Source organism: Pipistrellus kuhlii, unplaced genomic scaffold (assembly GCF_014108245.1).
Source record: "Pipistrellus kuhlii isolate mPipKuh1 unplaced genomic scaffold, mPipKuh1.p scaffold_m20_p_84, whole genome shotgun sequence".
Lineage (NCBI taxonomy): Eukaryota > Metazoa > Chordata > Mammalia > Chiroptera > Vespertilionidae > Pipistrellus > Pipistrellus kuhlii.
The window spans coordinates 378,803-403,705 of NW_023425589.1; the positions used below are offsets into that span (position 1 = coordinate 378,803).

At 53.8% G+C, this 24,903-nt stretch overlaps 1 protein-coding gene across 10 annotated transcripts in view; it reads left to right on the forward strand.

Moving 5' to 3' along the window:
- TRPM4 (transient receptor potential cation channel subfamily M member 4) overlaps positions 1-23,096 on the forward strand; it is a 39,776-nt gene extending 16,680 nt beyond the window's left edge. For 4 of the 10 annotated variants that reach the window (XM_036425642.2, XM_036425641.2, XM_036425643.2 and 1 more), the window contains 16 exons: positions 2,892-3,004; positions 3,250-3,612; positions 4,290-4,424; positions 6,543-6,672; positions 6,811-6,956; positions 8,774-8,886; positions 9,225-9,302; positions 12,366-12,785; positions 15,055-15,187; positions 15,686-15,860; positions 16,651-16,828; positions 21,480-21,673; positions 21,899-22,031; positions 22,250-22,322; positions 22,415-22,520; positions 22,758-23,096. In XM_036425642.2, coding sequence (XP_036281535.1) covers positions 2,892-3,004; positions 3,250-3,612; positions 4,290-4,424; positions 6,543-6,672; positions 6,811-6,956; positions 8,774-8,886; positions 9,225-9,302; positions 12,366-12,785; positions 15,055-15,187; positions 15,686-15,860; positions 16,651-16,828; positions 21,480-21,673; positions 21,899-22,031; positions 22,250-22,322; positions 22,415-22,520; positions 22,758-22,762 — 2,495 coding nt within the window. In that variant the 3' untranslated portion in view covers positions 22,763-23,096. Of the gene's footprint in view, positions 1-2,891; positions 3,005-3,249; positions 3,613-4,289; positions 4,425-6,542; positions 6,673-6,810; positions 6,957-8,773; positions 8,887-9,224; positions 9,303-12,365; positions 12,786-15,054; positions 15,188-15,685; positions 15,861-16,650; positions 16,829-21,234; positions 21,349-21,369; positions 21,456-21,479; positions 21,674-21,898; positions 22,032-22,249; positions 22,323-22,414; positions 22,521-22,757 lie in introns of those variants that run through there. The other 6 variants (XR_006740762.1, XM_045577126.1, XR_006740765.1 and 3 more) reach the window with 6 other exon arrangements.
- Positions 23,097-24,903: the final 1,807 nt, after the last annotated feature.

The window sequence follows — 24,903 nt, forward strand, 5'->3', positions numbered from 1 at the left end:
GCCGCGGGCGGGCGGGTGACGGCCGAGTGGAGTGGATGGGGTTTCAGCAGAGGAAGGAAGGGAGGGGGAAGGGACGAAGGCTCAGTAAGAGTCTAGCCCAGTGGGTCTCAACCTTCCTAATGCCGCGACCCTTTAATACTGTTTCTCATGGTGTGGTGACCCCCAACCACAAAATTACTTTCTTAAAAAAAAATTATATATATATATATATATATATATATATATATATATATATATATATATATTTATTTATTTTTTACAGAGAGAAAGAGAGAGGGATAGAGAGTTAGAAACATCGATGAGAGAGAATCACTGATCAGCTGCCTCCTGCACACCCCCCTACTGGGGATGTGGCCACAACCAAGGCACATGCCCTTGACCGGAATCGAACCTGGGACCTTTCAGTCCGCAGGCTGATGCTCTACCCACTGAACCAAACCGGTTAGGGCTAGTGTTCCCGTTTTATAGACGAGGAAACTGAGGCTCCCGGGCCTGCAGCCCGCCAGCCGGTGTGGGTGGAGCTGGGATCAAACAGCCTCAGGGCGCATTGCCCACCCCCTCTCCCCTGGCCCCGCCGTGCCAATTGCTGGAACAACCAAGACGATGCAAAGGTTCTTCCTTTGCTCTGGCGATAAATCAGGAGCAAATGGACAGAAGAGGGAAAGGTGAAAGATGAAGCAGAGAGGCTGGAGACGGGGATGGCAGGACACAGGCTTTATTGGAGAGAAGAGTACCCCTGCCGGCTGCTTCCAGAGAGAGAGAGAGAGAGAGAGAGAGAGAGAGAGAGAGCGAGTGGAAGAGAGCGAGGGCTGGGGTACATGCACCTTTAAGGATAGGGGACGGGGCTTAGGGCACTCGGCACGCGCTGTCTGGTGGTTTCCTGTAAGGCCTGTGGTTAGGGACCTGGGGGCTTAGGAACGGGGGCTTAGGGCATTTGGCAGGTGCTGATGGGTGGTTCGGTGCTCAGGAATGTCCAGCTGCAGGTGGAGTTTACCTCCGTCCATCAGTTGGAGGAAGGGAGGGTCTATCAAAAGGAACGCCATGGCCGAGTGCCCGGAGGCCCAGCAGCATGTGGCCTCGGCTTCCCTTCCCGTCCGCGCTGCAGGCTTCCCACGGCCCAGGCCCGTGGCTGCACACGCTTCGCACGCATTCCGTGGCTGGATCCGGGCTTTCAGGGCCTCTCGGTCTTCCTCCAGGGCCTCCCAGAGTCCCCAGACTATTCGCATTTCCCTCACGCCGTTTCCTGCTGCTGCCCCCTCTTTCCTCTTACGCACACTCCGCGTTTCAGGAAGTGAGAGTGACTTGCGTTTGCGATCAGACCCTGTGTTTTCCTGCACCCGGCCTTGGCTCACGTTAAGGTGACCAGACGTCCCGATTTTTAACAATTTGTCCCCTTTAGTAGGGACTTTTTTAAAATGCCGAGGGACACATTGTTTAAAAAAATCGGGACTGTCCCGCCAAAAGCGGGACGTCTGGTCACCTTACTCAAGCTGCTGCTGCTGCTGAAGGCTCTTTCCGCCTTAGATGCTCGCCCCCGGATCCTCCTGGCCTCCCCAGAGCCCCGCCTCAGTGCCCACCCTGTCAGACCCTGGTAATGGCCGCCTCCCTGGGCCCTAATCACGTGCTATGCCCGCCTCCGAGGGCGCCCACCATCCTGAGGGGAGGTATGTGGTTTCGGGGCCTACCCTGTTTCCCCCAAAATAAGACAGTGTCTTATATTAATTTTTGCTCCCAAAGATGCGCTAGGTCTTATTTCCAGGGGATGTCTTATTTTTCCATGTAGAAGAATACGGTACACATTTATTGTTAAATGAAAATAAAGGAAATTTATTACCTGTATACGGTACGGTAGTACGGTAGTTGTCAACACAAACCAGACAAACTGTGAATCCTACAGTATCAAGAATTTACTCATTTATTCAACGACAATCATGTCATCATCTTCTGGAACATCATCATAACAATCCAGTTCCTGAATTTCCTGGTGAATTTCTTGTGACTCCATTTCTTTCACAATCAGTGGACCAAATGTTTGGCCTACGGGGGCCTTATTTTCGGGGGGATGCCTTATATTTCACTCAGAAGGAAACCTGTAAGTAGGTCTTATTTTTGGAGGATGTCTTACACAGTATTTCCCAGGAATGAGCTCCGTCTGTCCGGGCAGGGACTGTATCCAATTTCTCCGTCCCTCCCATTGCCCGGTCTGTAACCTAAGTAATGCTCACTGAGTGAGTGATCCCTCTTCCTTCTTCCTTGGGCCTCCTCTGGGCTGCTCTCTGCCCCTTAGTTGTTTTTTAAAAATATATATTTTATTGATTTTTTACAGAGAGGAAGAGAGAGGGATAGAGAGAAACATTTGTGAGAGGAACATCCATCAGCTGCCTCCTGCTCACCCCCTACTGGGGATGTGCCCGCAACTAAGGTACATGTCCTTGACCGGAATAGAACCTGGGACCTTTCAGTCCGCAGGCCGACGCTCTATCCACTGAGCAAAACCAGTTTCGGCTGCCCCTGAGTTGAAAGACCTTCTGCTTGACTTCTTGAAGGCTCCAGAATCTGCCAACAACACCGCTTTATATGGAATTTAAAAAAATATATATTTTTATTACTTTTTTTTTTAAGGGAGAGAGGAAGGGAGAGGGATACAGAGACAGAAACATCCCTGTGAGAGAAACATCAATCGGCTGCCTCCTGCACGCTCCCTCCTGGTGATTTGCCAGACACCTGGGCATGTGCCCTTGACCGGGAATTGAACCAGGGACCTCAATCACTGAGCCACATCACCTGGGCTTTATATGGAATTTAAATGTTGGCGTCTCCCAAGCAAAACAGACACTCACCGATGTTCCCACCCTCCCCCTGACATTTCCCGCCCCCTCTCTCCCTTGCAGCCTGCGGGAGCTCCGAGGCCTCAGCCTACCTGGACGAGCTGCGCCTGGCTGTGGCTTGGAACCGCGTGGACATCGCCCAGAGCGAGCTCTTCCGGGGTGACATCCAGTGGCGGGTGAGGGGTTGGGACCCGGGCCGGGGATCCTGGCAGGGGGATGCCCTCTACTGCCTCCTTGACATTTGGCCTGTCCACCCATTTCTTACTGTCCAGTGTCCCCATCCCGTTCCCTCCCCATCCATCCGTCTACCCCGCAATTCTGTCCCCGCATCTCTTGTCCTTAAACCTTTGACCTCTGACCACACCTGGCCTCCTGTCTGTCCCTGCTCATCTCTTTCCCCCCCGTTCACCCCCCCTGTCAGTCCGTCCACCTGGAGGCCTCCCTCATGGACGCCCTCCTGAACGACCGGCCGGAGTTCGTGCGCCTGCTCATCTCGCACGGCCTCAGCCTGGGCCACTTCCTGACGCCGGCGCGCCTGGCCCAGCTCTACAGCGCGGCGCCCCCCAGCTCGCTCATCCGCAGCCTGCTGGACCAGGCGTCCCCCGGCGCCGGCGCCAAAGGCCCGGCCCTGAAGCCCTCCGCCGAGCCCCGGCTCCCCGACGTGGGGCGGGTGCTGCGGCTGCTGCTGGGCGAGATGTGCGCGCCCAGGTATCGCGCCTGGGCCGCGGGGGACCCCCACCGCGACCACGGCTGCAGGGACGGCGGCGGCGGCGGCCTGGAGAGCGTGAGCTCCGGGGATGCTGCTGGGGAGACCCAGGAGGGCCTGGGGGCGGGGCTACCCGGGAGGGGGCGTGGTCAGACTATGGGGTGTGATGCTACTGGCCAGGCCGGCGTTGGGGGCGTGGTCAGACGAAGGGGTGTGATACTACTGGCCAGGTCGGCGTTGGGGGCGTGGTCAGACGATGGGGTGTGATACTACTGGCGTAGAGCTGATGGGGCGGGGCCAGGCCGGCGTTGGGAGCGGGGCTACACAGGGAGGGGGCGTGGTCAAACGATGGGGTGTGATACTACTGGCCAGGCCGGCGTTGGGGGCGTGGTCAGACGGTGGTGTGTGATGCTACTGGCATGAGGCTGATGGGGCGGGGCCAGGCCGGCGTTGGGGGCGTGGTCATACGACGGGGTGTGATACTACTGGTGTGGAGCTGATGGGGCGGGCCCAGGCCGGCGTTGGGAGCGGGGCTACACCGGGAAGGGGCGTGGTCAAACGATGGGGTGTGATACTACTGGCCAGGCCGGCGTTGGGGGCGTGGTCAGACGGTGGTGTGTGATGCTACTGGCATGAGGCTGATGGGGCGGGGCCAGGCCGGTGTTGGGGGCGTGGTCATACGACGGTATGTGTTGCTACTTTGCGTGGGGCTGATGGGGGCGGGGCAATCCCTAACCACGCCCCCTCACCTGCAGGCCCAGCTGCTGTGCGTCAGGACCCCCTCGGAGCTCATGCTGGACGCGGTGCTGGGGCAGACCCCGTGGAGCGACCTGTTTCTCTGGGCGCTGCTGCTGAACAGGGCGCAGATGGCCCTGTACTTCTGGGAGATAGTGAGTGCTGGCCTGTGGTCGCTGGTTCTGCTCCCCCGCATCCCTGTCCTTTAGTGCTTCCACACTCCATTGTCCCCAGTGACCTCTGATGCCACCCTGACCCCCACCACCCAGTCCTCTATTCCTGGTATTTCTGCTGCTTCCTCCTCCCGCGCCCCCATGGCATGCATTTCTTGTAACTGGCCTTTTCTGTTAACAATATACACTGAGGGGCCAGATTATTATGCGTTCAGAGATCATAATAATCTGGCCACTCATTGTATATGGGGCCTTTCTCTTGTTCATACATGTGAACTAATGTCTTTCTTTCAAAATGTCTGAGCAAAGCCAATGGGCGTCACTTAAACATTGGTACATGCCCTTGACCGGATAGAACCTGGGACCTTTCGGTTCAGAGGCCGAAGTTCTATCCACTGAGCCACACCAGTTAGGGCTGAAGTCCCTGTTCTGTTAGCTCAGAAGTCAACGAGTAGTGACTTGATAGAGATTTCCTTAAATGCTTGGGGGGGACGGGGGAGGCCAAGCTCTCCCAGTCTGCAGGGTCACTCTGTGTGGGAGCTGTCTTTCCACACTGGGCAGACAGTTTACAACCCCGCTTTATCGGTCGCTTCCTGCTTTTGTGGCCTGAGGTCAGCCCGAAGTGAAAGTGCGGGGCTTTCTCCCGTTGCTTCTGAGCCAGCATCCAGCCTTGTTGCTGCCGGCAGCCTCCCAAGCCCCTGGGTACACACCGGAGATTTACAAACCCTGAGGCCCCAGGACCTCCTCCCGCCACTTCCCTCCGGGCTGTTCCGTGTGTCTGTTACTACCAGGGCTGCTGTTCTTTGTCTTCTTTGTTCGTGAGCTGTAAGAGGACAGCTCTTTATTGTTAAATGCTTTCACACACCCCCTGGGAAGCCACGTCTGTCCTGGGCAAGTTCAAGGACAGGGGAGCACAGGCAAGCTCTGAGCGGTTTCTTCAGGGAGCCAGCGGCTAGGCCCACACACACAACCACAATTACGTTAGGAGGAAGGTCTGAATTGCTCCTGGTACCCTAGACCCACACCTTCAGGCTGCCACTGAGCTGAGGAGTTGGCCATGGTAAGCCGGTTAGCTAAAATGTCACAGTGCTCTTTTTATATATATACTAGAGGTTTAGTGCACGAATTTGTGCCCAGGTAGGGTCCAGCTGGCCTGCCCCAATCGGGGTAGGGAGGGCCAATCAGAGGCTGGGCCGGCCAGGGGAGGGGCCACAGGCTGTTGGCAGCCCACCCCAGCCCCTGGTCGAACTCCTGGTCGAACTCCTGGTGGAGGGGACAATTTGCATATTAGCCTTTTATTTTATAGGATAGATTTCAGAGAGGAAGGGAGAGGGAGAGAGATAGAAGCATCCATGATGGGAGAGAATCATTGATCGATGATGAGAGAGAATCATTGATCGGCTGCCTCCTGCACGTCCCACACTGGGGTTGGAGCCTGCAACCCGGGCCTGGGCCCTGACCTGGAATCGAACCGCGACCTCCTGGTTCACAGGTCGAAGCTGAACCACTCAACCACTGAGCCACGGGCTTCCTGAAATGCAGTAGTTTCTTTCTTCATTAAGCATTTTCTTACTTGCAGTACGTTTCGTATTAGATTCCAGAATTTTAAAAAGAAGTTGATTCTGACAGTTTCCGCCATATATATATATATGTGTGTGTGTGTGTATATATATATATATATATACACACACACACACACACACATATATATGTATATGTGTGTACACCTACATATATATGTATATATGTGTACACATACATATATATGTATATGTGTGTGTGTGTGTGTACACATTGGTTGCTTTTGTGGAGGGATGGCGTCTTGAAGCTCTCTCCCTGGCATTTCGGTGACCTCTCCAACCGCTCCTTGGCCTGTCCTTCATCTCCGAGGTCATTCTGACCAGCCCGGTCCCTGGCCTCTGAACTCTGACCCCTGACCTTTTCACCTGGCGTCCAATGTCTTCTACACCCCTTTCTCCGCGGCCTCTGTTGACCCTGGCTAATGTCTGAACCCTGGCTTTGTCCCTTCCGGTGGTCACAGGCTTGCTGCCCCCGTCCTCACCCTCTGACCCCCTCCGCGACCTCTCTCTGTCTCCTCAGGGCTCCAACGCCGTGGCCTCGGCTCTGGGCGCCTGCCTGCTGCTCCGGGTGCTGGCGCGCATGGAGTCTGAGGCCGAGGAGGCAGCTCGGAGGAAGGAGCTGGCAGCCAAGTTCGAGGGGCTCGGTGTTGGTGCGCGGGGCAAGGTCCCTGGGGTCGGGGTGCGGGGCTGCCGACGGGTGGGCAGGTGTGTCTCCCCACTCCTCTCATACCCCGCTCCCTCTCGTCCTCTCCCCTCACGTCCCTGCCCCCCCTCGGGACCCCCCCCAGACCTCTTCGGCGAGTGCCACCGCAGCAGCGAGGAGCGTGCCGCCCACCTGCTGCTCCGGCGCTGCCCGTTCTGGGGGGACGCCACCTGCCTGCAGCTCGCCATGCAGGCCGACGCCCGCGCCTTCTTTGCCCAGGATGGGGTGCAGGTGAGCATCGGAGGGCGGCACCCCAAACAGCCCGTGGCCCCTCCCCCGGCTGCCCCGCCCCCCATGGGCCCTCCCCATCCCGACTGGGGCAGGCCAGCTGGACCCCACCTGTGCACGAATTCGTGCACCAGGCCTCTAGAGTGTGTGTGTGTGTGTGTGTGTGTGTGTGTGTACACACATATATATGTACATATATATGTATATATGTGTGTGTATGTATGTATATATATGTACATACATATATATGTGTGTGTGTGTGTGTGTGTGTATACACATTTAAAAAGAGCACTGTGACATTTTAAGTAACCCGCTTGCCATGGCCATGCAGGATCAGCCCTGCCATTGGGTCTCCCTAGAAACCTCCCCTCCCCCAGGAAGCCCCACCCTCTCCCAGGAAGGCTGCTTGTCCCACCAGAACCCCACCACCTGCCACAGGAGCACCCCCCACCCCCAGGCACAGCCTCCCACCCTCCCAGTTCCCCTGGACACAGGAGTTCCTGTGAACCCGCGGCAGGTCCCGCCCAGTTCTGGACTCGGCAATGGGAATGACCTCGCCGGTGGCCTAGTGTTTTGGACACAGGCAGACTCTGGGTTAGGAAAGAATTCCCCTCTTTCCGGAAGCCCTGCTTGTTCCCGGAGTTGAACTTTCTCCATGTCTTTAACCCAAGTCAGCCAGGGCCACTGAGAGTCCCACCCTCAAGACCCTGTGTTCTGCCTGCAGACAGGAAGTCCAGGTTATCTCAACAGGAAGTCCCGCCCCCAGCTGTGGGAATGATTTGATTGGCATTTCAAATAATTACCCAGAATTCTTTGCTTCAAATAATGGTTAAACTCATGGGGTCTATTTTTTAAAAATATGTTTTTATTGATTTTTTTTTTTAGAGAGAGAGAGAAATGCAGACGGATAGGGAGACAGAAACGTCAATGATGAGAGCAAAACATCTCTTGGTTGCCTCCTGCAGGCACAACCCAGGCATGTGCCCTGGCCCAGAATTGAACCATGACGTCCTGGTTCATAAGTCCATGTTCAACCACTGAGCCATGCTGGCCTGGCTCATGGGTCTATTTTATGGCCTTATCTTACCCCCTCCCCCCTGTGCTCTGTCTGTGAACAGGGAGGAAATATTAGTGCCTGTTTCTTGGGCTGTGGCGGAGGGCTATGTGAGCTAATCTATGTAAAGTGCTTAGCCCAGTACCTGGCATGTCCTTCCTTTTTAATAAAGCCGTAATATGCAAATCGAACCAATGACCGGTCGCTATGATGTGCTCTGACCATCCCTGTGCTGTGAACTGCCCCCTGGAGGTCAGTGGGCTCCCACGTGGGGAGTGTCACTCAGCAAGAAGCCAGGGTCACGGCTGATGAGCACAGGGATGGTGGCAGGGCCTCTCCCACCTCCGCTGCAGGTGGGTGGTAAGGAGTGAGGGGTCCTGAACTTTAAGAGCCCCAGACTCCGAGAGGGATGTCTGGCTGCCGGCTTAGGCCTGATCCTGGTGGGGGTTAGGGGGGCGGGGAATGGGCCTAAGCCGGCAGGCGGACATCCCCCATGGGGTCCTGGACTGAGAGAGGACGCAGACCACGCTGAGGGACCCCTCCCCGGCCGCGATTTTCATGCACCAGGCCTCTAGTTGTGCTGGTAACCATCAGCTGTTTAACCTGCTAGCTACCACCTGAGGGAAGGCAGTCCAAGGCCAGGGCCCGATCGTTGCGGTCCCCACGCTGAGCACTCGCTCTGGGCTCTGCAGCTGTGGGCCAGTTCCCGCCTGGGGTCTCCGGGAAGGGCTGGGGAGACCCAGGCTCTAACCTTCCCGCCCCACAGTCTCTGCTGACCCAGAAGTGGTGGGGGGAGATGGACAGCTCCATGCCCATCTGGGCCCTGGTTCTCGCCTTCTTTTGCCCCCCACTCATCTACACCAACCTCATCACCTTCAGGTCAGTCCCGGGCTTCGGCGGGTACGAGGGCGCTCTCCGTGGCTCTTCCTGCTCAGCTCTGTCCACCTTCGGTCCTCACACTGCTTCCTGCCTTGTTTCTCTCTGTCCCTCCCGGGACTGGGGCACGTTCTGGGAGGTGGACTTTTGGGGCAATGCTCTCCCCGCAGGCATGTATCTCTATGGGAAATTCTTCTACCCGCAGGCATGGCTCCCTTTAGGAGCGGGGAATCTCCCTGTCTCCCTGCCAAATCTCTGGGTAAAGAAGCTGCACATCTCTGGAGAATTCCTTTTCCCGTCCCCCTCCCCCCATCCTCACCCTGTGCTTCCCTCCACGCCAGGAAGTCAGCGGAGGAGTCCACACAGAAGGACCTGGGGTTTGACATGGACGGGAGCCTCAATGGGGAAGGGCCTGTCAGGTGAGCGGAGCACCAGCTCCACACGAGGTAGGGTGGCCTGGGCGGCTGCAGGAGCTCCGGGGACTGGGAGGAAGGCCAGAGCAGAGAAGTGGGGCTTCCACAGGTACTGGTTTGACGCTTCTCCTGAAGACTCTGAGGAAGTTTTCCAAATGCCGAGCTCAAGGCGTGGTCAAGGTTTGGTTCTGCCACCCAGGAGTCCGTCATTGGAAATAAATCTGCCTCATGCTACACGGACTTCTGTCTCGATGACGAAGGGTTCTCAGCTATCTGGAGAAAGGAGCTGATGCGTAGATTCAATAAGGAGCCCAGGGACGAAAGATAATTTTGAAAGGCATTGGGGGTCAGAGGAGCTTCAGCTACAGGAGCTAAAGACTACCCCCTGACTCAGGATCCCGTGCTTTTTATTAACACAATTTGTCCTAAGGCCAGGCGGAGGGAGGTAATGCATTTCCAAGGGTAGGGTTTACAGAGCATTGTCAGATCCAAGAATAGCCTACAGGTGTTCAGGTGTTTGGCCAACAGGAGGCAGTACCATGTAGATTAAGAAACTCTGAGCTGTCTGGCAGCAGACAATCCTATTCAGGTTTGGGGGAGATGCTTTTTAGCTGTTCTAACAGGTAATTATATATGTGGCTCAGCCCTTGTTGAGGCCCCCCCCCCCCAAGTTTCACCAAGCTTTTGATGAAATTCTTATAATTATGATCTGTTGGAATTGGTTTCCGGCAGATAAGCAAGTAGAATTGCGTGGGTTTGGTTAATTTAGGGATACTTTGTCTATTTCCTCCCCCCCCCCCCAACCCCCTGACTTCAAGGGCCTTTCTCTTTAAAAAAAAGAAAGTCTATATTGATTTTAGAGAGAGAGGAAGGGAGAGGGGGAGAGAGAAACATCAATGTGAGAGAAAAACATGGATCGGTTGCTTCCTGTACGCACCCCAACCAGGGACCGAACTGCCACCTGGCCATGTGCCCTGACTGGGAATCGAACCGGCGATCTTCCTGTGCCTGGGACAGCACCCAACCGGCTGAGCCACACTGGCCAGGGCCAGGGCCTTTGCTCTTCATCTCTGTGCCACAGCACCCGTGAAAGGTCTTTCCAAAATCAGGCCTAAGCAAACGAAATCAGCTCACTTAATTTTCTCAACAGCCCGACGCAGTTGGGTCTATGATGGATCTCAGTTACAGCTAAAGTCACTGAGGTCTTCATTCACCACGTGACCCAGATCACCTGGCTGGTCAGTGCTAGAGCTGGGATTTGAACCCAGATCTCCTTATGCGTGGATCTGTGCTCTCGGCCACGGTGGGGAGCCACCTTCCCGGGGAGCTCTGTACAAGGACAGTCCCTGGCCCCGCTCCCAGGGGCCTGGGGTGGGCCCGGGAAGCTGTGTGGGGCCGGCTCTGAGTGGGTAGAGAGGGCGGGCTTTGGGAAGCATGTCTCCGTCCCGGGACCCCGCAGAGGGCGACCTGGGAAACACCCCTCCACCGGGGAGCCGGGCGCCTCTCTGCCTCTCACCCTCTTTAGCTGCTACTGTTCTCCCCACGTAATCTCTCCGAACAGCTTTATGGAGACATAATCCATTCCGTTCATCCCTCTATTGCCATTGTGATGTTACACCGTTCAGTGGATAGACCACATTTATCTACCATTCATCAGTTGGTGACCATTTGGGTGTTTCTCCTTCTGGATTCTTATTTTCTGCTTGGTTTATAACGAGAAAGTGCCTCACCAGACCAGTTCGTTTTTTCCTGCAAGCTACTCGAGGCCTGATGCAGGGAATTTGTGCAAGGAGCTCAGCCCCTCCCCTCCACCCCCCGCCACCGCAGGCTCGACTAAAAGGTCATTGGAAGGACGTCTGGTCTAATTAGCATATTATTATTATGCTTTTATTATGTTTTTATTGATTTCAGAGAGAGGAAAGGAGAGAGAGAGAGAGAGAGAGAGAGAGCGAGAGGGAGAGACACATCAGTGAAGAAAGAGAGAACCATTGATGGGCTGCCTCCTGCACGCTCCCTCCTGGGGACCGAGCCCACAGCCCGGGCATGCACCCTGACCAGGAACTGAACCATGACCTCTTGGCTCATAGGTCGATGCTCAACCCCTGAGCCGCACTGAACATATCATTAGTATTACTCATTCTGGCATTTCAGGATTTTGGGGTCAGAATTAAGAGTCAGGATGAAATTGACACAGAGAATCCGAACTCAGGAGAGAAGGGTCAGGTCGTACACATGAGAGGGTCAAAGGTCACATTTGAGGGTCCAAGGTCAGACGGAGAAAGTCAGAGATCGTGATGGAGGAAGGAGGGGGATTTGGTCATCCCAGGGGCCAGAAGGGTGGCGGTAAGAGGTGAAAGGTCAGCAGTCTTGATGGTAGGAGCTTTCAGAGGTCAGAGGTCACCAGTCAAGGAGATGGCAGAGGGACCACAGACTCAGTTCCAGTTCGGCAGGGTCCGAACTCACGACGGTGCAGGGGGTCACGTGAAAGGTTAGCGGTCTTGACCATGGTGAAGGTCAGGCTCAGAGGTCAGACTCAGAGGTCAGACTCAGAGGTCAGGTTCAGAGGTCAGGCTCAGAGGTCAGGCTCAGAGGTCAGGTTCAGAGGTCAGGTTCAGAGGCCAGGCTCAGAGGTCAGGTTCAGAGGTCAGGTTCAGAGGTCAGGCTCAGAGGTCAGACTCAGAGGTCAGGCTCAGAGGTCAGGCTCAGAGGTCAGGTTCAGAGGTCAGGCTCAGAGGTCAGACTCAGAGGTCAGGCTCAGAGGTCAGGTTCAGAGGTCAGGCTCAGAGGTCAGACTCAGAGGTCAGGCTCAGAGGTCGGGCTCAGAGGTCAGGCTCAGAGGTCAGGTTCAGAGGTCAGGCTCAGAGGTCAGGTTCAGAGGTCAGGCTCAGAGGTCAGGCTCAGAGGTCAGGCTCAGAGGTCAGGCTCAGGGGTCAGGCTCAGAGGTCAGGCTCAGAGGTCAGGCTCAGAGGTCAGGTTCAGAGGTCAGGCTCAGAGGTCAGGCTCAGAGGTCAGGCTCAGAGGTCAGGCTCAGAGGTCAGGCTGAGCCCTCCCTTCTCTCCCCCCGCCCAGGCCAGCAGCGCCCGCGGAGAAGGTGCCGTTGGGGGTGCTGACCGAGCCCGGCCGGAGGGGGTGCGCCCCGCGCCTGCGGCGCTGGCGGCAGTTCTGGGGGGCGCCGGTGACCGCCTTCCTGGGCAACGTGGTCAGCTACCTGCTCTTCCTCCTGCTCTTCGCGCGCGTGCTGCTCGTGGACTTCGGGCCCGCGGCGCCGGGCGGCCTGGAGCTGCTGCTGTACTTCTGGGTGTTCACGCTGCTCTGCGAGGAGTTCCGCCAGAGCCTGGGCGGCGGCTGGGGCAGCCTGGCCACCGGGGGCCCCGGGCCGGGCCACGGCCAGGCCCCGCTGCGCCGGCGGCTGCACCTCTACCTCATGGACACCTGGAACCAGTGTGACCTGGTGGCCCTCACCTGCTTCCTCCTGGGCGTGGGCTGCCGGTGAGCGCACGGCCAGGGCCGTCACCCCGGCCCCTGAGAGGGGGAGGGTGGGGGAGAGAGATTTGTTGTCCCAATTATTTTATTTATTTATTTTTAATTTATTTTATTGATTTTTTACAGAGGGGAAGGGAGAGGGAGATAGAGAGTTAGAAACATCACTGAGAGAGAAGCATCCATCAGCCGCCTCTTGCACACCCCCTACTGGGGATGGAGCCCACAGCCTGGGCATGTGCCCTGACTGGGAATCGAACCCGGGACCCTTCAGTCCGCAGGCTGATGCTCTATCCACTGAGCCACACCGGTCAGGGCCATCGGTTACTTCGTCTATGTGCCCTGACTGGGGATCGAACCCGGGACCCTTCAGTCCGCAGGCAGATGCTCTATCCACTGAGCCACACCGGTCAGGGCCATCGGTTACTTCGTCTATGTGCCCTGACTGGGGATCGAACCCGCAGCCTTGGTGTATCGGAATGAGGCTCTCACCAGCTGGGCTCCGCAGCCAGGGCCGGTTCTTCTTTCACACACAAATGGCACTCTACTTTATGTCTTCCTCTGCGATCTCTCCTTTTCCTCTGCAACGCATCCCGGTATTTTCCCCATGTCCGTATTTGAAAATAGACGGTATTCTTTGGAAATGCTGCCTGGGATTCCGGAGGAAGGGAATCGGTGGCTGAAGATCAGACCAGACAGACCTCTCCTGGCCAGAATGTAACGCGGGAATGCGTTCTTTCCTAAGGCGCCGAGACAAAAGTTCCGCGCTGTACGAGATAGTGTCTCCACAAAGTCGCTTTCATGTTCTACTCCAGATAGGAATCTCTGGGCCCAGTACTCTGCTGATCCTGTTTCTTTTTCTTTCTTTAAAAAAATTTTTTTTAAATTGATTTTTTGCAGAGAGGAAGGGAGAGGGATAGAGAGTTAGAAACATCAATGAGAGAGAAACATCCACCAGCTGCCTCCTGCACCCCCCACTGGGGATGTGCCTGCAACCAAGGTACATGCCCCTGACCGGAATCGAACCCGGGACCTTTCAGTCCGCAGGCCGATGCTCTACCACTGAGCCAAACCGGCTTTGGCTGTACATGTTCTTGATGTGGATAGATTTCATCCACAGTCAGGATAAGAAAGTGCCCTCAAGGACATGCTTGGCAAAATCTAGTATTTTCAATCTTTAAAATTTTGTAGCTCTCCATTTAGCTTAGTCTGTCTTTCTTTTTTTCTTTCTTTCTTTCTTTCTGCCAAAAATGACCTCTCCTTTTTATATTTATGCATCCCTGACTACTAGTTAAGTTGGGCATATTTTTATAACTAATGGTCACATGGACTTCTGTCATTTATCTTTTTCTTAAATTTTAATCCTCACCTGAGGATATTTTTTCCATTGGTTTATAGAGAGGTGAAAGGGAGGAAGAAGGGGACAGAGAGAGGAGAGAGAGAGAGAGAGAGAGAGAGAGAGAGAGAGAGAGAGAGAGAGAGAGAAACATAGAAACATCGATGTGAGAGATACATTAACACTGATTGGTTGCTACCGGGTCTTGGAACCTGCAACCAAGTTATGTGCCCTTGACTAGGAATCGAACTTGTGACCCTTCAGTCCAAGGATCGACGCTCTAACCATTGAGCAAAACAGGCCAGGACTCAATTGTCTTTCCATAGCCTTTTTCTTCACTTAAAAAATGTTATGTTCATTAATCTCTTGCATATATATATATATATATATATATATATATATATATATGCAAGAGATATGCCCACAACCAAGGTACATGCCCTTGACCGGAATTGAACCCGGGACTTTTCAGTCCTCTATCCATTAAGCCAAACCGGTCTCGGCTAGTCTGTGACTTTTCATTTGAAATAACCCAAGACTAACAAAAAATACTGCAAACACAGTACAGAGAATGCCCGTACACCTTTCACCCAGGTCCTCAGAAATCTTGTTCAAATTACACCGACCGTCCACTGAGGTTCTTGTTCTGGCCTAGGAGCCCAGCCACGACCCCACACTGCCCTTGGTTGTCCTGCCTTGAACTTGCTGTTGCAGGGACTTCCTAATTTTCTAAGGCTGTGGTTCGTGAGCTGGTATTCAATGGATGCCAGTGCTGGCCCAGCCCAGCGGGCGCCGTGAAATCTGAGTGCAGCGGGTGAATGGACGGTTGGGATCTCCCCCCGCCCTCCCAGCCTCATCTGAAGCCTGGCGTGGGGAAGACCGCAGGTTTTCCTATGCGCCTGTGGCCCCTGAGTGACCCCTGCCCCGTCTACCACCCCCCAGGCTGACCCCGGGCCTGTATGACCTGGGCCGCACAGTCCTCTGCCTGGACTTCATGGTCTTCACGCTGCGCCTGCTGCACATCTTCACGGTCAATAAACAGCTGGGGCCCAAGATCGTCATCGTGAACAAGATGGTGAGGGGTGGGGCCTGGGTGTGGCCTGATGGGCGGGGCCAGAGCTGGGGAGGGCAGGGTCAGAGCTGGGGGCAGGGCCATAACTCGGTGGGTGTGGCCAGAGCTGGGGAGGGCGGGGCCATAATGCACTGGGTGTGGCCAGAGCTGGGGAGAGCGGGGGCCATAATGAGGTGGGGGTGACCAGACCTGGGGAGGGCGGGGCCATATTGCAGTGGGCATGGCCAGAGCTAGGGAGGGCGGGGTTAGAATTGGGTGGACGAGGCCAGAACCAGGGTGGGCGGGTCAAAACTGGGGTGGGCTGGGCCAGAGCCAGGGTGGGGAGGCCAGAACCCGGTGGGCGGGGCCAGAACTGGGGAGGGCGGGGCCTGAGCCAGGGTGGGCGGGGTCAGAGCCAGGTTGGGGTGGGGCCAGAGCCAGGAGGGTGGGGTCTGAGCCAGGGTGGGCGGGGTCAGGGCCAGGTGGGCAGGGCCAGGCTTAGTCTCATCCCCTTTCCCGCAGATGAAGGACGTGTTCTTCTTCCTCTTCTTCCTCGGAGTGTGGCTGGTGGCCTACGGGGTGGCCACGGAGGGTCTCCTCAGGCCCAAGGACCAGGACCTCCCACAAATCCTGCGCCGCGTCTTCTACCGGCCCTACCTGCAGATCTTCGGGCAGGTCCCGCAGGAGGAGATGGACGGTAAGGGGTGGGGGCCTGGCACCCCGAGTCCCTTCCTCCATTCCCCATCTCTCTCCCTCTCTCTCTCTCTCTCTCTCTCTAAGCAGCACCCCTCCCCCCATCCTTAGGGGACTCTGTCCTCCCCTCTCCTCATCTCTGCCCTCTGACTCTAGGTCTCGGATCTTTGCTGTTTCTCTTTGGGTCTTGTCCCCCTTGCTTTCTGGGATTCTGTCTCCACCATGACCCTCTAGATTTTTTAAAAAAAATTTATTTCTGCCCTAACCGGTGTGGCTCAGTGGATAGAGCGTCGGCCTGCGGACTGGGAGGTCCCCGGTTCGATTCCAGTCAAGGGCATGTACCTTGGTTGTGGGCACATCCCCGGTAGGGGGTGTGCAGGAGGCAGCTGATTGATGTTTCTCTCTCTTTGATATTCCCAACTCTCTATCCCTTTCCCTTCCTCTCTGTAAAAAATCAATAAAATCTATATTTTAAAAAAAATTGATTTCAGAGAGGAAAGGAGAAAAATAAATAAATAAGTCAATACACGAACAGAGAGGATGGGAGAGGGAGAGAGATAGAAACATCAATGATGAGAGAGAATCGTCGATGGGCTGCCTCCTGCACACACACACACACACACACACACACACACCCGTGGATCAGGCCTGAAGCCCGGGCACGGGCCTGACCGGATGGAGCTGTGACCTCCCGTTGCTAAGCGGATGCTTCTCCCTGAGCCATGCCGGCCGGGCCCTCGGCTTCTGCTTGGTCCGGCCTGTCTCTCCGCCCCACTGAGTGTCTCCCTTCGCAGTGGCCCTCATGGAGCTCGCCAACTGCTCCTCGGAGGCGGGCCAGTGGGCGCGCCCGGTGGGGGCCCAGGCCGGCTCCTGCGTCTCCCTCTACGCCAACTGGCTGGTGGTGCTGCTCCTCGTCATCTTCCTGCTCGTGGCCAACATCCTGCTGGTCAACCTCCTCATCGCCATGTTCAGGTGAGGCGCCCCGGCCGCTCTGACCGAGGTCCCCCGCCGTGACCTTGACCCCAGCATGACCTTTGACCCCAGCATGACTGATTCTTGATCCCAGCCTAATCCACTTACCTTTTGGTGCCTACATTCCAATTCACATCGAATGCTGCCCTGTCCCCAGACCCAGGCAGACTCCGCTTCTGACCTGGACTATGGACTCTGATCCTCTTGCTGAGACCAGGCCGAAGGTTTAAAAAATTTTTTTATTGTGGCAAAATATATACATATAACATGAAAGTCACCGTTTTTGCCATTTTAAGTATACAATCCAGTGACGTTGGTTACATTTATTATCCTATATAACAAAACCCTAAAACGCAAATGGATCGAATGGTGGGATAACCAGGCTGTGACACGCACTGACCACCAGGGGGCAGACGCTCAATGCAGGGGGAGTGCTGCTCAGCCAGAAGCCGAGCTCAGGGCTGGTGATGGCATCCTGGTGGCGGGAGCCGCTCCCTCCCCTGCCTCAGGGGATGTCTGACTGCCAGGGAGCTGGCCTAGCCCTGCAGTCGGACATCCCCTGAGGGGTCCCAGATTGCAAGAGTGAGCAGGCCAGACTTAGGGACCCCCCCTCCCCTCCCAGTGCATGAATGTCGTGCACCGGGCCTGTACCGTTTTATAACCATCACCACTATCTCCAAAACATTTCTCTCTCTCCAAACAGAAAGTATGTACACATTTGGCAAGCAATAATTTCCATGTCTCCCTCCCACCACCCTGATAACCTCTAATCTACTGTATGTCTCTCTGTATGCCTGTTCTAGGTGTTTCTGTGTGTGTGTGTGTGTGTGTGTGTGTGTGTGTGTGTGTGAGTGTGTTTCAGATGTTCATTATAAGAAGAATCATCCAGTGTTTGTCCTTTTGGGTCTGGCTTATTTCGCTTAGCATAAGGATTTCAGTGCTTATGCTGTGGCATGTGTCGGCACGCCATTCCTTTGCATTGATCTATGCCATTTGGCTTATTCATCTGTCTATTGTGAATAATGTTGCTGTGAACACTGGTATTCCCATACCTGTTTAAGCCTTTGTCTTGCTATCTCTCGGGTATGTTTCTAGAATGGAATGCTGGACCATAGGGTGATTCTATGTTTTGCTTTTTGAGGAACCACCAAGTTGTTTTCTATCGCAGCTGCGCCATTCAGGTCTCTTTATTTTATTTTATTTTTTAAAATATATTTTTTTGATTTTTCACAGAGAGGAAGGGAGAGGGATAGAGAGCTAGAAATATCGATGAGAGAGATACATCGATCAGCTGCCTCCTGCACACCCCCTACTGGGGATGTGCCCACAACCAAGGTACATGCCCTTGACCGGAATCGAACCCGGGACCTTTCAGTCCGCAGGCTGATGCTCTATCCACTGAGCCAAACTGGTTTCGGCCAAGTCTCTTTATTTTTTCAATGATTTTTTTTTTTTTTTTAGAGTGAGAGAGAGAGATTGAAACTTCAGTGTAAGAGAGACACATCGATTGGTTGTCTCCTGCATGCACCCTGGCCCAAGGCAGGGGATCCAGACTGCAACCAAGGCCCATGCCCTTGACTGGAACCAGACCTGAGACCTTTCAGTCCGAGGACGGATGCTCTAACCACTGAGCAACAGGCTATGGTCAAGTCTTTTGCCTGTTTATAACGGGTTGTTTGTCTTTTTGTTGTCGCACCTCTATATATTCTGGATATTAAACTCCTATCTGATATGTGACTTACAAATATTTTCTCCCATTCTGTAGGTTGTCTTTTCCCTTTCTTGATAATATCCTTTGATGTGCCAAAGTTTTGATAAAGTCCAATTTATCTTTTTGTTGTTGTTACTTGTACTTTTGGTGTCATAGCCAAGCACGCATCGCCAGATTCGAGGTCATGAAGACTGAGTCCTATGTTTTATGGTTTTAGCTCTGCTATTTAGGTTGTTGGTTTATTTTGACTTAATTTTTGTATATGATGTGAGGTAGGGACCTAACTTCATTCTTTTTTTAAAAATATATATATATTTTATTGTTGTTTTTTTACAGAGAGAAAGGGAGAGAGATAGAGAGTTATAAACATCCACGAGAGAAACATCGATCTGCTGCCTCTTGCACACCCCCCACTGGGGATGTGCCCGCAACCAAGGTACATGCCCTTGCCCAGAATCGAACCCGGGACCTTTCAGTCCACAGGCCGACGCTCTATCCACTGAGCCACTCCGGTTAGGGCTCTTTCACCTTCTTGGTTAAATTTATTCCGAGGTGCTTATTTATTGTATTTTTTTAGATCCTATTGTAAATGGGATTGCTTTCTTAATTTCCCTCTTGGATTATTCATGGCAGATGTATAGAAACATAATTGAGTTTTGTTTGTTGATCTTGTACTCTGCAGCTTTGCTGAATTCATTTATTAGCTCTAGCAGCTTTCTTGGGATTTCCTGGAATAGAATCAGGTCCCCTGTGAAGAGAGAGTCTACCTCTTCCTTTGTCTAATTGCTCTGGCTGGAGCTTACAGTGCAATGACGAATAGCTGTGGGGAAAGGGGCCATCCTTGTCTTGTTCCTGATCTTAGGGGAAAGATTCAGTCTTTCTTTTTCTTTTTTTTAATTCTCACCTGGGGATATCTTTCATTGATTTTCAGGGAGAGTGGAAAAGAGAGGGAAAGACAGAGAAATATCGATGTGAGACAAACACATCGATGGGCTGCCTCCTGCACGTGCCCTTGACCGGAATTGAACCCAGAACTCTTCAGTCCACGGGCTGATGCTCAATCCACTGAGCCACATCGGCTAGAGCCGTTCAGTCTTTCTTCAGTAAATATGATAGTAGCTGAGGGTTTTTCCTAAGTACCCTTTGCCAGTTGAAATGATTATGTGACACCCCCCCCCCTTTGTTCTATTAAGGTAGTGTATATTACATTGGTTAATTTTTATATGTTGAACCACCATTGTATTTCTGGGATAAATCCTACTTGGTCGTGGTATATAACCCTTTTAATATTCTTCTGAATTACGTTTCCTAGTACTTTGCTGAGAAGTCTTGCATGTATATCCATAAAGAATATTGATCTAGCCGAAACCGGTTTGGCTCAATGGATAGACCGTCGGCTTGGGGACTGAAGGGACCCGGGTTCGATTCCGGTCAAGGGAATGTACCTTGGTTGCGGGCATATCCCCAGTAGGGGGTGTGCAAGAGGCAGCTGATCGATGACTCTCTCTCATCGATGTTTCTAGCTCTCTATCTCTCTCCCTTCCTCTCTGTACAAAATCAATAAAATAATAAATTTAAAAAAATCAATAAAAAATATTTTTTTTTAAAAGAAAAGAACATTGATCTATGCCCTAGCCCAATTATGTCAAACTCAAAGCTGGAGAGCCCTAGACAGTTGCTCAGTGGTTAGAGCATCAGCCTGCGGACTGAAGGGCTGTGTGTTTGATTTCAGTCCAGAACACATTCCTCGGTTGCAGGATCGATCCCTGACCGGGCCACGTGTGGGAGGCAGCCGATCAGTGTGTCTCACATTAATATTTGTCTCTCGTCTCTCTGCCTCCCTTCCACTCTCTCTAAAAATCAATGGAAAAAATATCCTCGAGTGAGGATTAACAAAAGAAAACAAAACAAGAATACTGATCTGTAATTTTCTTTTCTTTTGATATTGATATAATGGGAAATGCTGGCATCATAGAACGATTCAGGAAATGTTCTGTCCTATTCAGCTTTTTGGAAGCATTTGAAAAGGATTGGTGTTTTTTAGATGTTTGATAGAATTCACCAGTGAAGCCTGGTCCTGGGCTGTGTGTGTGCGTGTGTGTGCGTGTGCGTGTGTCTGCGTGCGTGCGTGTGTGTGTGTGTGTGTGTGTGCGCGCGCGTGTGTTTGATTAGTTAATCTCTTTACTTGTTTACTTGTTATAGGACTTTTGAGATTTTCTATTTCTTCTTATGTCAGTTTAGGTAATTTGTGATTTTCTAGGAACTTTTCCATTTTATCTAGGTTATCTTTTTTAAAAACTTGATTTTAGAGGAGGGCGGAGAAGAAAATTGATTTGTTGTTCCACTATTCCTGCATCCATTGGTTGATTCTTATATGTGCCCTGCCTGGGAATCGAACCCTGACCTCCTGGCTCATAGGTCAACGCTCAACCACTGAGCCACGCCGGCCGGGCCGTTGGTTGATTCTTGTATGTGCCCTGACCGACGGCGTTCCGGGATGGCGCTGTAACCAGCTGAGCTATCCGGCCACCACGGCCTAGATTATCTTTTTTGTTGGCATACAATTGTTGATACTATTCCCTTATAATCCTCATTTCTGTAAGTCTGGTAGTAATATCCCCATTTTATTTCTGATTTTAATTATTTGTGTTCAGACTGACTTTTGAACCTGACCAGAACCTCTCCCCTAACCCATGACCCCATCCCCAACTTGACCTCTAATCTCGGACACTTGGCCCTCCTATCCTAACTACTAATTGCATTTCGGAATAACCTCTGACATTATTGATTCTACCATCTTGTAATAACCCCTGACATTATTGATTCTGACATCTGCCTGCTGCCTATCTACTGTGAACATATTTCCTGACCTCTAACCTTGACCCACCGCCCTTGACTGGGCATTGACCTCCGGTGACCGTTGACCTCTGGTCCCCACAGCTACACCTTTGGCAAAGTACAGGGCAACAGCGACCTCTATTGGAAGGCGCAGCGCTATAGCCTCATCCGGGAATTTCACTCTCGGCCCGCGCTGGCCCCGCCCTTCATCATCATCTCGCACGTGCGCCTCCTCTTCCGTCGATTGCGCAGGCACAGGGCCAGACTGCCGGCCTCCCCCAACCTCCAGCATTTCCGTGAGAGCGGGTTCTGGCCCAAAACAGAGAAGCACGAGGGGCGGGACCCTGAGAGGAAGAACGTGAGGAGCTGGGGAGGATGGCGGAAGCGCGGGTGGGCGTGGCCCAGGTAGTCGGGGGCGTGGCCCGAGAGCTCACTCAGGGTTTTGAGTGGCGGTGCGGGCCGGGCGGGTTGCGGCCCCAGGAGGGGCGGGCCCTTGACTCTGTCCTGCCCCTGCCCTCCAGGGGTCCACCTCCCTAAGGAAGCCGAGAGGAAGCTGCTGACCTGGGAATCGGTGCGGAAGGAGAATTTCCTGTTGGCGCGCGCTAGGGACAAGCGGGAGAGTGACTCAGAGCGTCTCAAGCGCACGTCTCAGAAGTAAGAGCGGGGCGTGGTCGGGGGCGGGGCTTCTGGCCTCTGGACAGGGATTGGTTGGGTTTGCAAAGCACCAGGTTAGGGGCGGAGCCTGAGTGGGCGGAGCCCTGGAAAGCTAGGAGAGGCGGGGCCACAGGGGCGGGGCTCCGTGTGGGCGGGGCTCCGTGTGGGCGGGGCGGGTGCGCTGCCCCCAGCTCAGGCCTGACGTCATGCGCGCCCAGGGTGGACATGGCCTTGAAGCAGCTGAGACAGATCCGCGAGTACGAGCAGCGCCTGAAAGGGGTGGAACAGGAGGTGAGGAGTCCGGGCCGGCTGGGGAGTGTGGGCGGGGTGTGTGGGAGGCAGTGGGTTTCCATAGGGAGCCCCGATATCCCTCTGCTCCCCAGGTCCAGCACTGCAGCCGCGTCCTGGGCTGGGTGGCCGAGGCCCTGAGCCGCTCTACGTTGCTTCCCCCAGGGGGGCCTCCACCCCCGACCCCGCCTGGGCCCAAAGGTCAGTGAGTAGGGCCCACCTGCATGTATCTCCGGCCTCTGTCACTACCTGCCGTGTGCCTGCTTTCCAGGCCTCTGTTCCCATCTCTCTTTCTCATTCGCGATCCTTTCTTTGTCCCTCCTCCACTCTCTGGGCTTCCTTTGGATTTTTCACGGGTCTCTCTCCTTTTCGCCAGTCTCCCATGGTTTTGTCCTCCTCTGCGTCCACCACCTGTTCGCTCTCCTCTCTTTCCCCCAGACTGAGCCCTGACGGCGGACTTCAAGGAGTAGCACCATGGGCGGTTTTTGCCCCCTGGACCCCAGTAGGTGGTGGCCCTGTCTTGAGGTGGGCCCTGTGCCATGGACTGGATCGCCGTGGGGACCACTGCAGGAGTCTCACCCGTTCGGACCACAGCAGGCCGGGCCCCGCCCAGAGCCAGCCCCACTGTGGGAGGTGCCGCCTCTGGAGGCCAGGCTGGCCCCTCCGCAGGCCCTGCCCCGGCCCGCGGGGCTGGAGAAGGCGTCAGGTCCTGGGGGCACAGGGACCACAGACCGCACTCAGCTCCCCACACTGGGGAAATAAAGCCACGTGAGCGTCTGGAGGCTTGATTCTTTTAAAAAATATATTTTATTGATTTTCCACAGAGAGGAAGGGAGAGGGATAGAGAGCTAGAAACATCCATGAGAGAGAAACATTGACCAGCTGCCTCCTGCACACCGCCCACTGGGGATGTGCCCGCAACCAATGTACATGCCCTTGACCAGAATTGAACCTGGGACCTTTCAGTCCGCAGACCTACGCTCTAACACTGAGCCAAACCGGTTTCGGCTGGATGCTTGATTCTTGGGAATCTAGTGGTGTCTGTCCAGATCCTTCGGGTATAGGGGTTACAGCTGGGGGTGGGCTTGTGATCCTTGGTCTGTTTGCTGTACTGCAGATACCTGGGGGGTCTGTGCCTCCTCTGAGCCCCACTGTTCCTATCTGACTCTGGTCCGGCCCCTCTTGTCTGCACTCTTTTGATGGCTCTCGCGTCAGTGGGACAAGAACTACCCGCAACCCCCTGCTTCCTACTTTCCAGAACTCGGTGATGGAAGCAAATTAGTTCTTGGAGCGAGCGGGGAGGGTGGGCGCCGTGTACATCTGCTTTGGCAACGGGGGAGCAGACGATGCAAATCTGAGTGGATAACTGCCTATGTGTCTTTAAAAAGTCTAATTAGTGGGAAATTACAGGCCACGCGCACATGGAATTGAAGCAAATATGCATCATTATCCGTGCAGTTTAACTAAACAACCCATAACAGACTAAACTGGTAATGACAAGGCTGCCCCGACAGCAATTATTAGTTAAATAGCAGGAGAGCCAGCAACAAGCAACACATCCAGCATCACAACCAGAACACCCCAATTGGAGGAATTCCAACTATCTGCCTCTTTGGGTGCAGAGTGGCTTTGAAACATTGCCAAGTGTTGTGTGGCAACCAGATTATCCTCGGGTAAGGATTAACAAACAACAGAAAAGAAAAGAAAAAAAGGAAAGAATGAGCTGTTGGTTCTGCGGCCTCTACTATGGAGAAGGTCCAGCAAGGTCCAGCCTCTGGATCTTGGACACAGCGTGTCCCACAGAGGGGACTTCCACTCAAGCTGATGCTGCTGTCCCTAGTCTGGATATTCACACTGATAAAAGAGTAAGATGCAAATTGACCATACCTTTGTGACACCCACTACCCAATCAGGAGTGAGTATGCAAATTAACACAACAAAGATGGAAGGTTAATTTGCATACACAGGTACCCCAGGCCCCTGGGCAGAGTGGGAAGGCAGAAGCATGGCTCTGGCCAGAGCGAAGGCAGTGCTGGCAGCCAGGGGAAGGAAGGCCTATTCTTGCACAAATCTTTGTGCATCGGGCCTCTAGTTTTATGGAAGTGGAATCATGGCCTCACTGGTTTGGCTCAATCAGAGAAGGGGCCAAAATCTAAAATCCAGCCTAAATCGCGGGCCGAATGGTTTACTGAACAGTCATAAACTGTCATTGTGATGGAAACGCAGCGGAGTGCAGTGATGACAGCGCGGTGCGGGCCACATTGCAAGGCCTGGCGGGACGGATTTGGCCCGCGGGCCTTGTGTTTGACACATGTGGGATAGAGCATCAGCCTGAGGACCGTAGGGTCCCAGGTTTGATTCCGGTCAAGGGCATATGCCTGGGTGGCAGGCTCGGTCCAATGTGCAGGAAGCAACCAATCAATGATTCCCTTTCATCACTGATGTTTCTGTCTCTCTCTTCCTCTCTGAAATAAATGAAAATATATTTATAAAAATAAGTGGAGTAATTGTAATGTTTTGTGTGTGACTTCTTTCACTTAGCCCAGTCTTTTTAAAGTTGACTCATGTCATATCAGAACTTCCT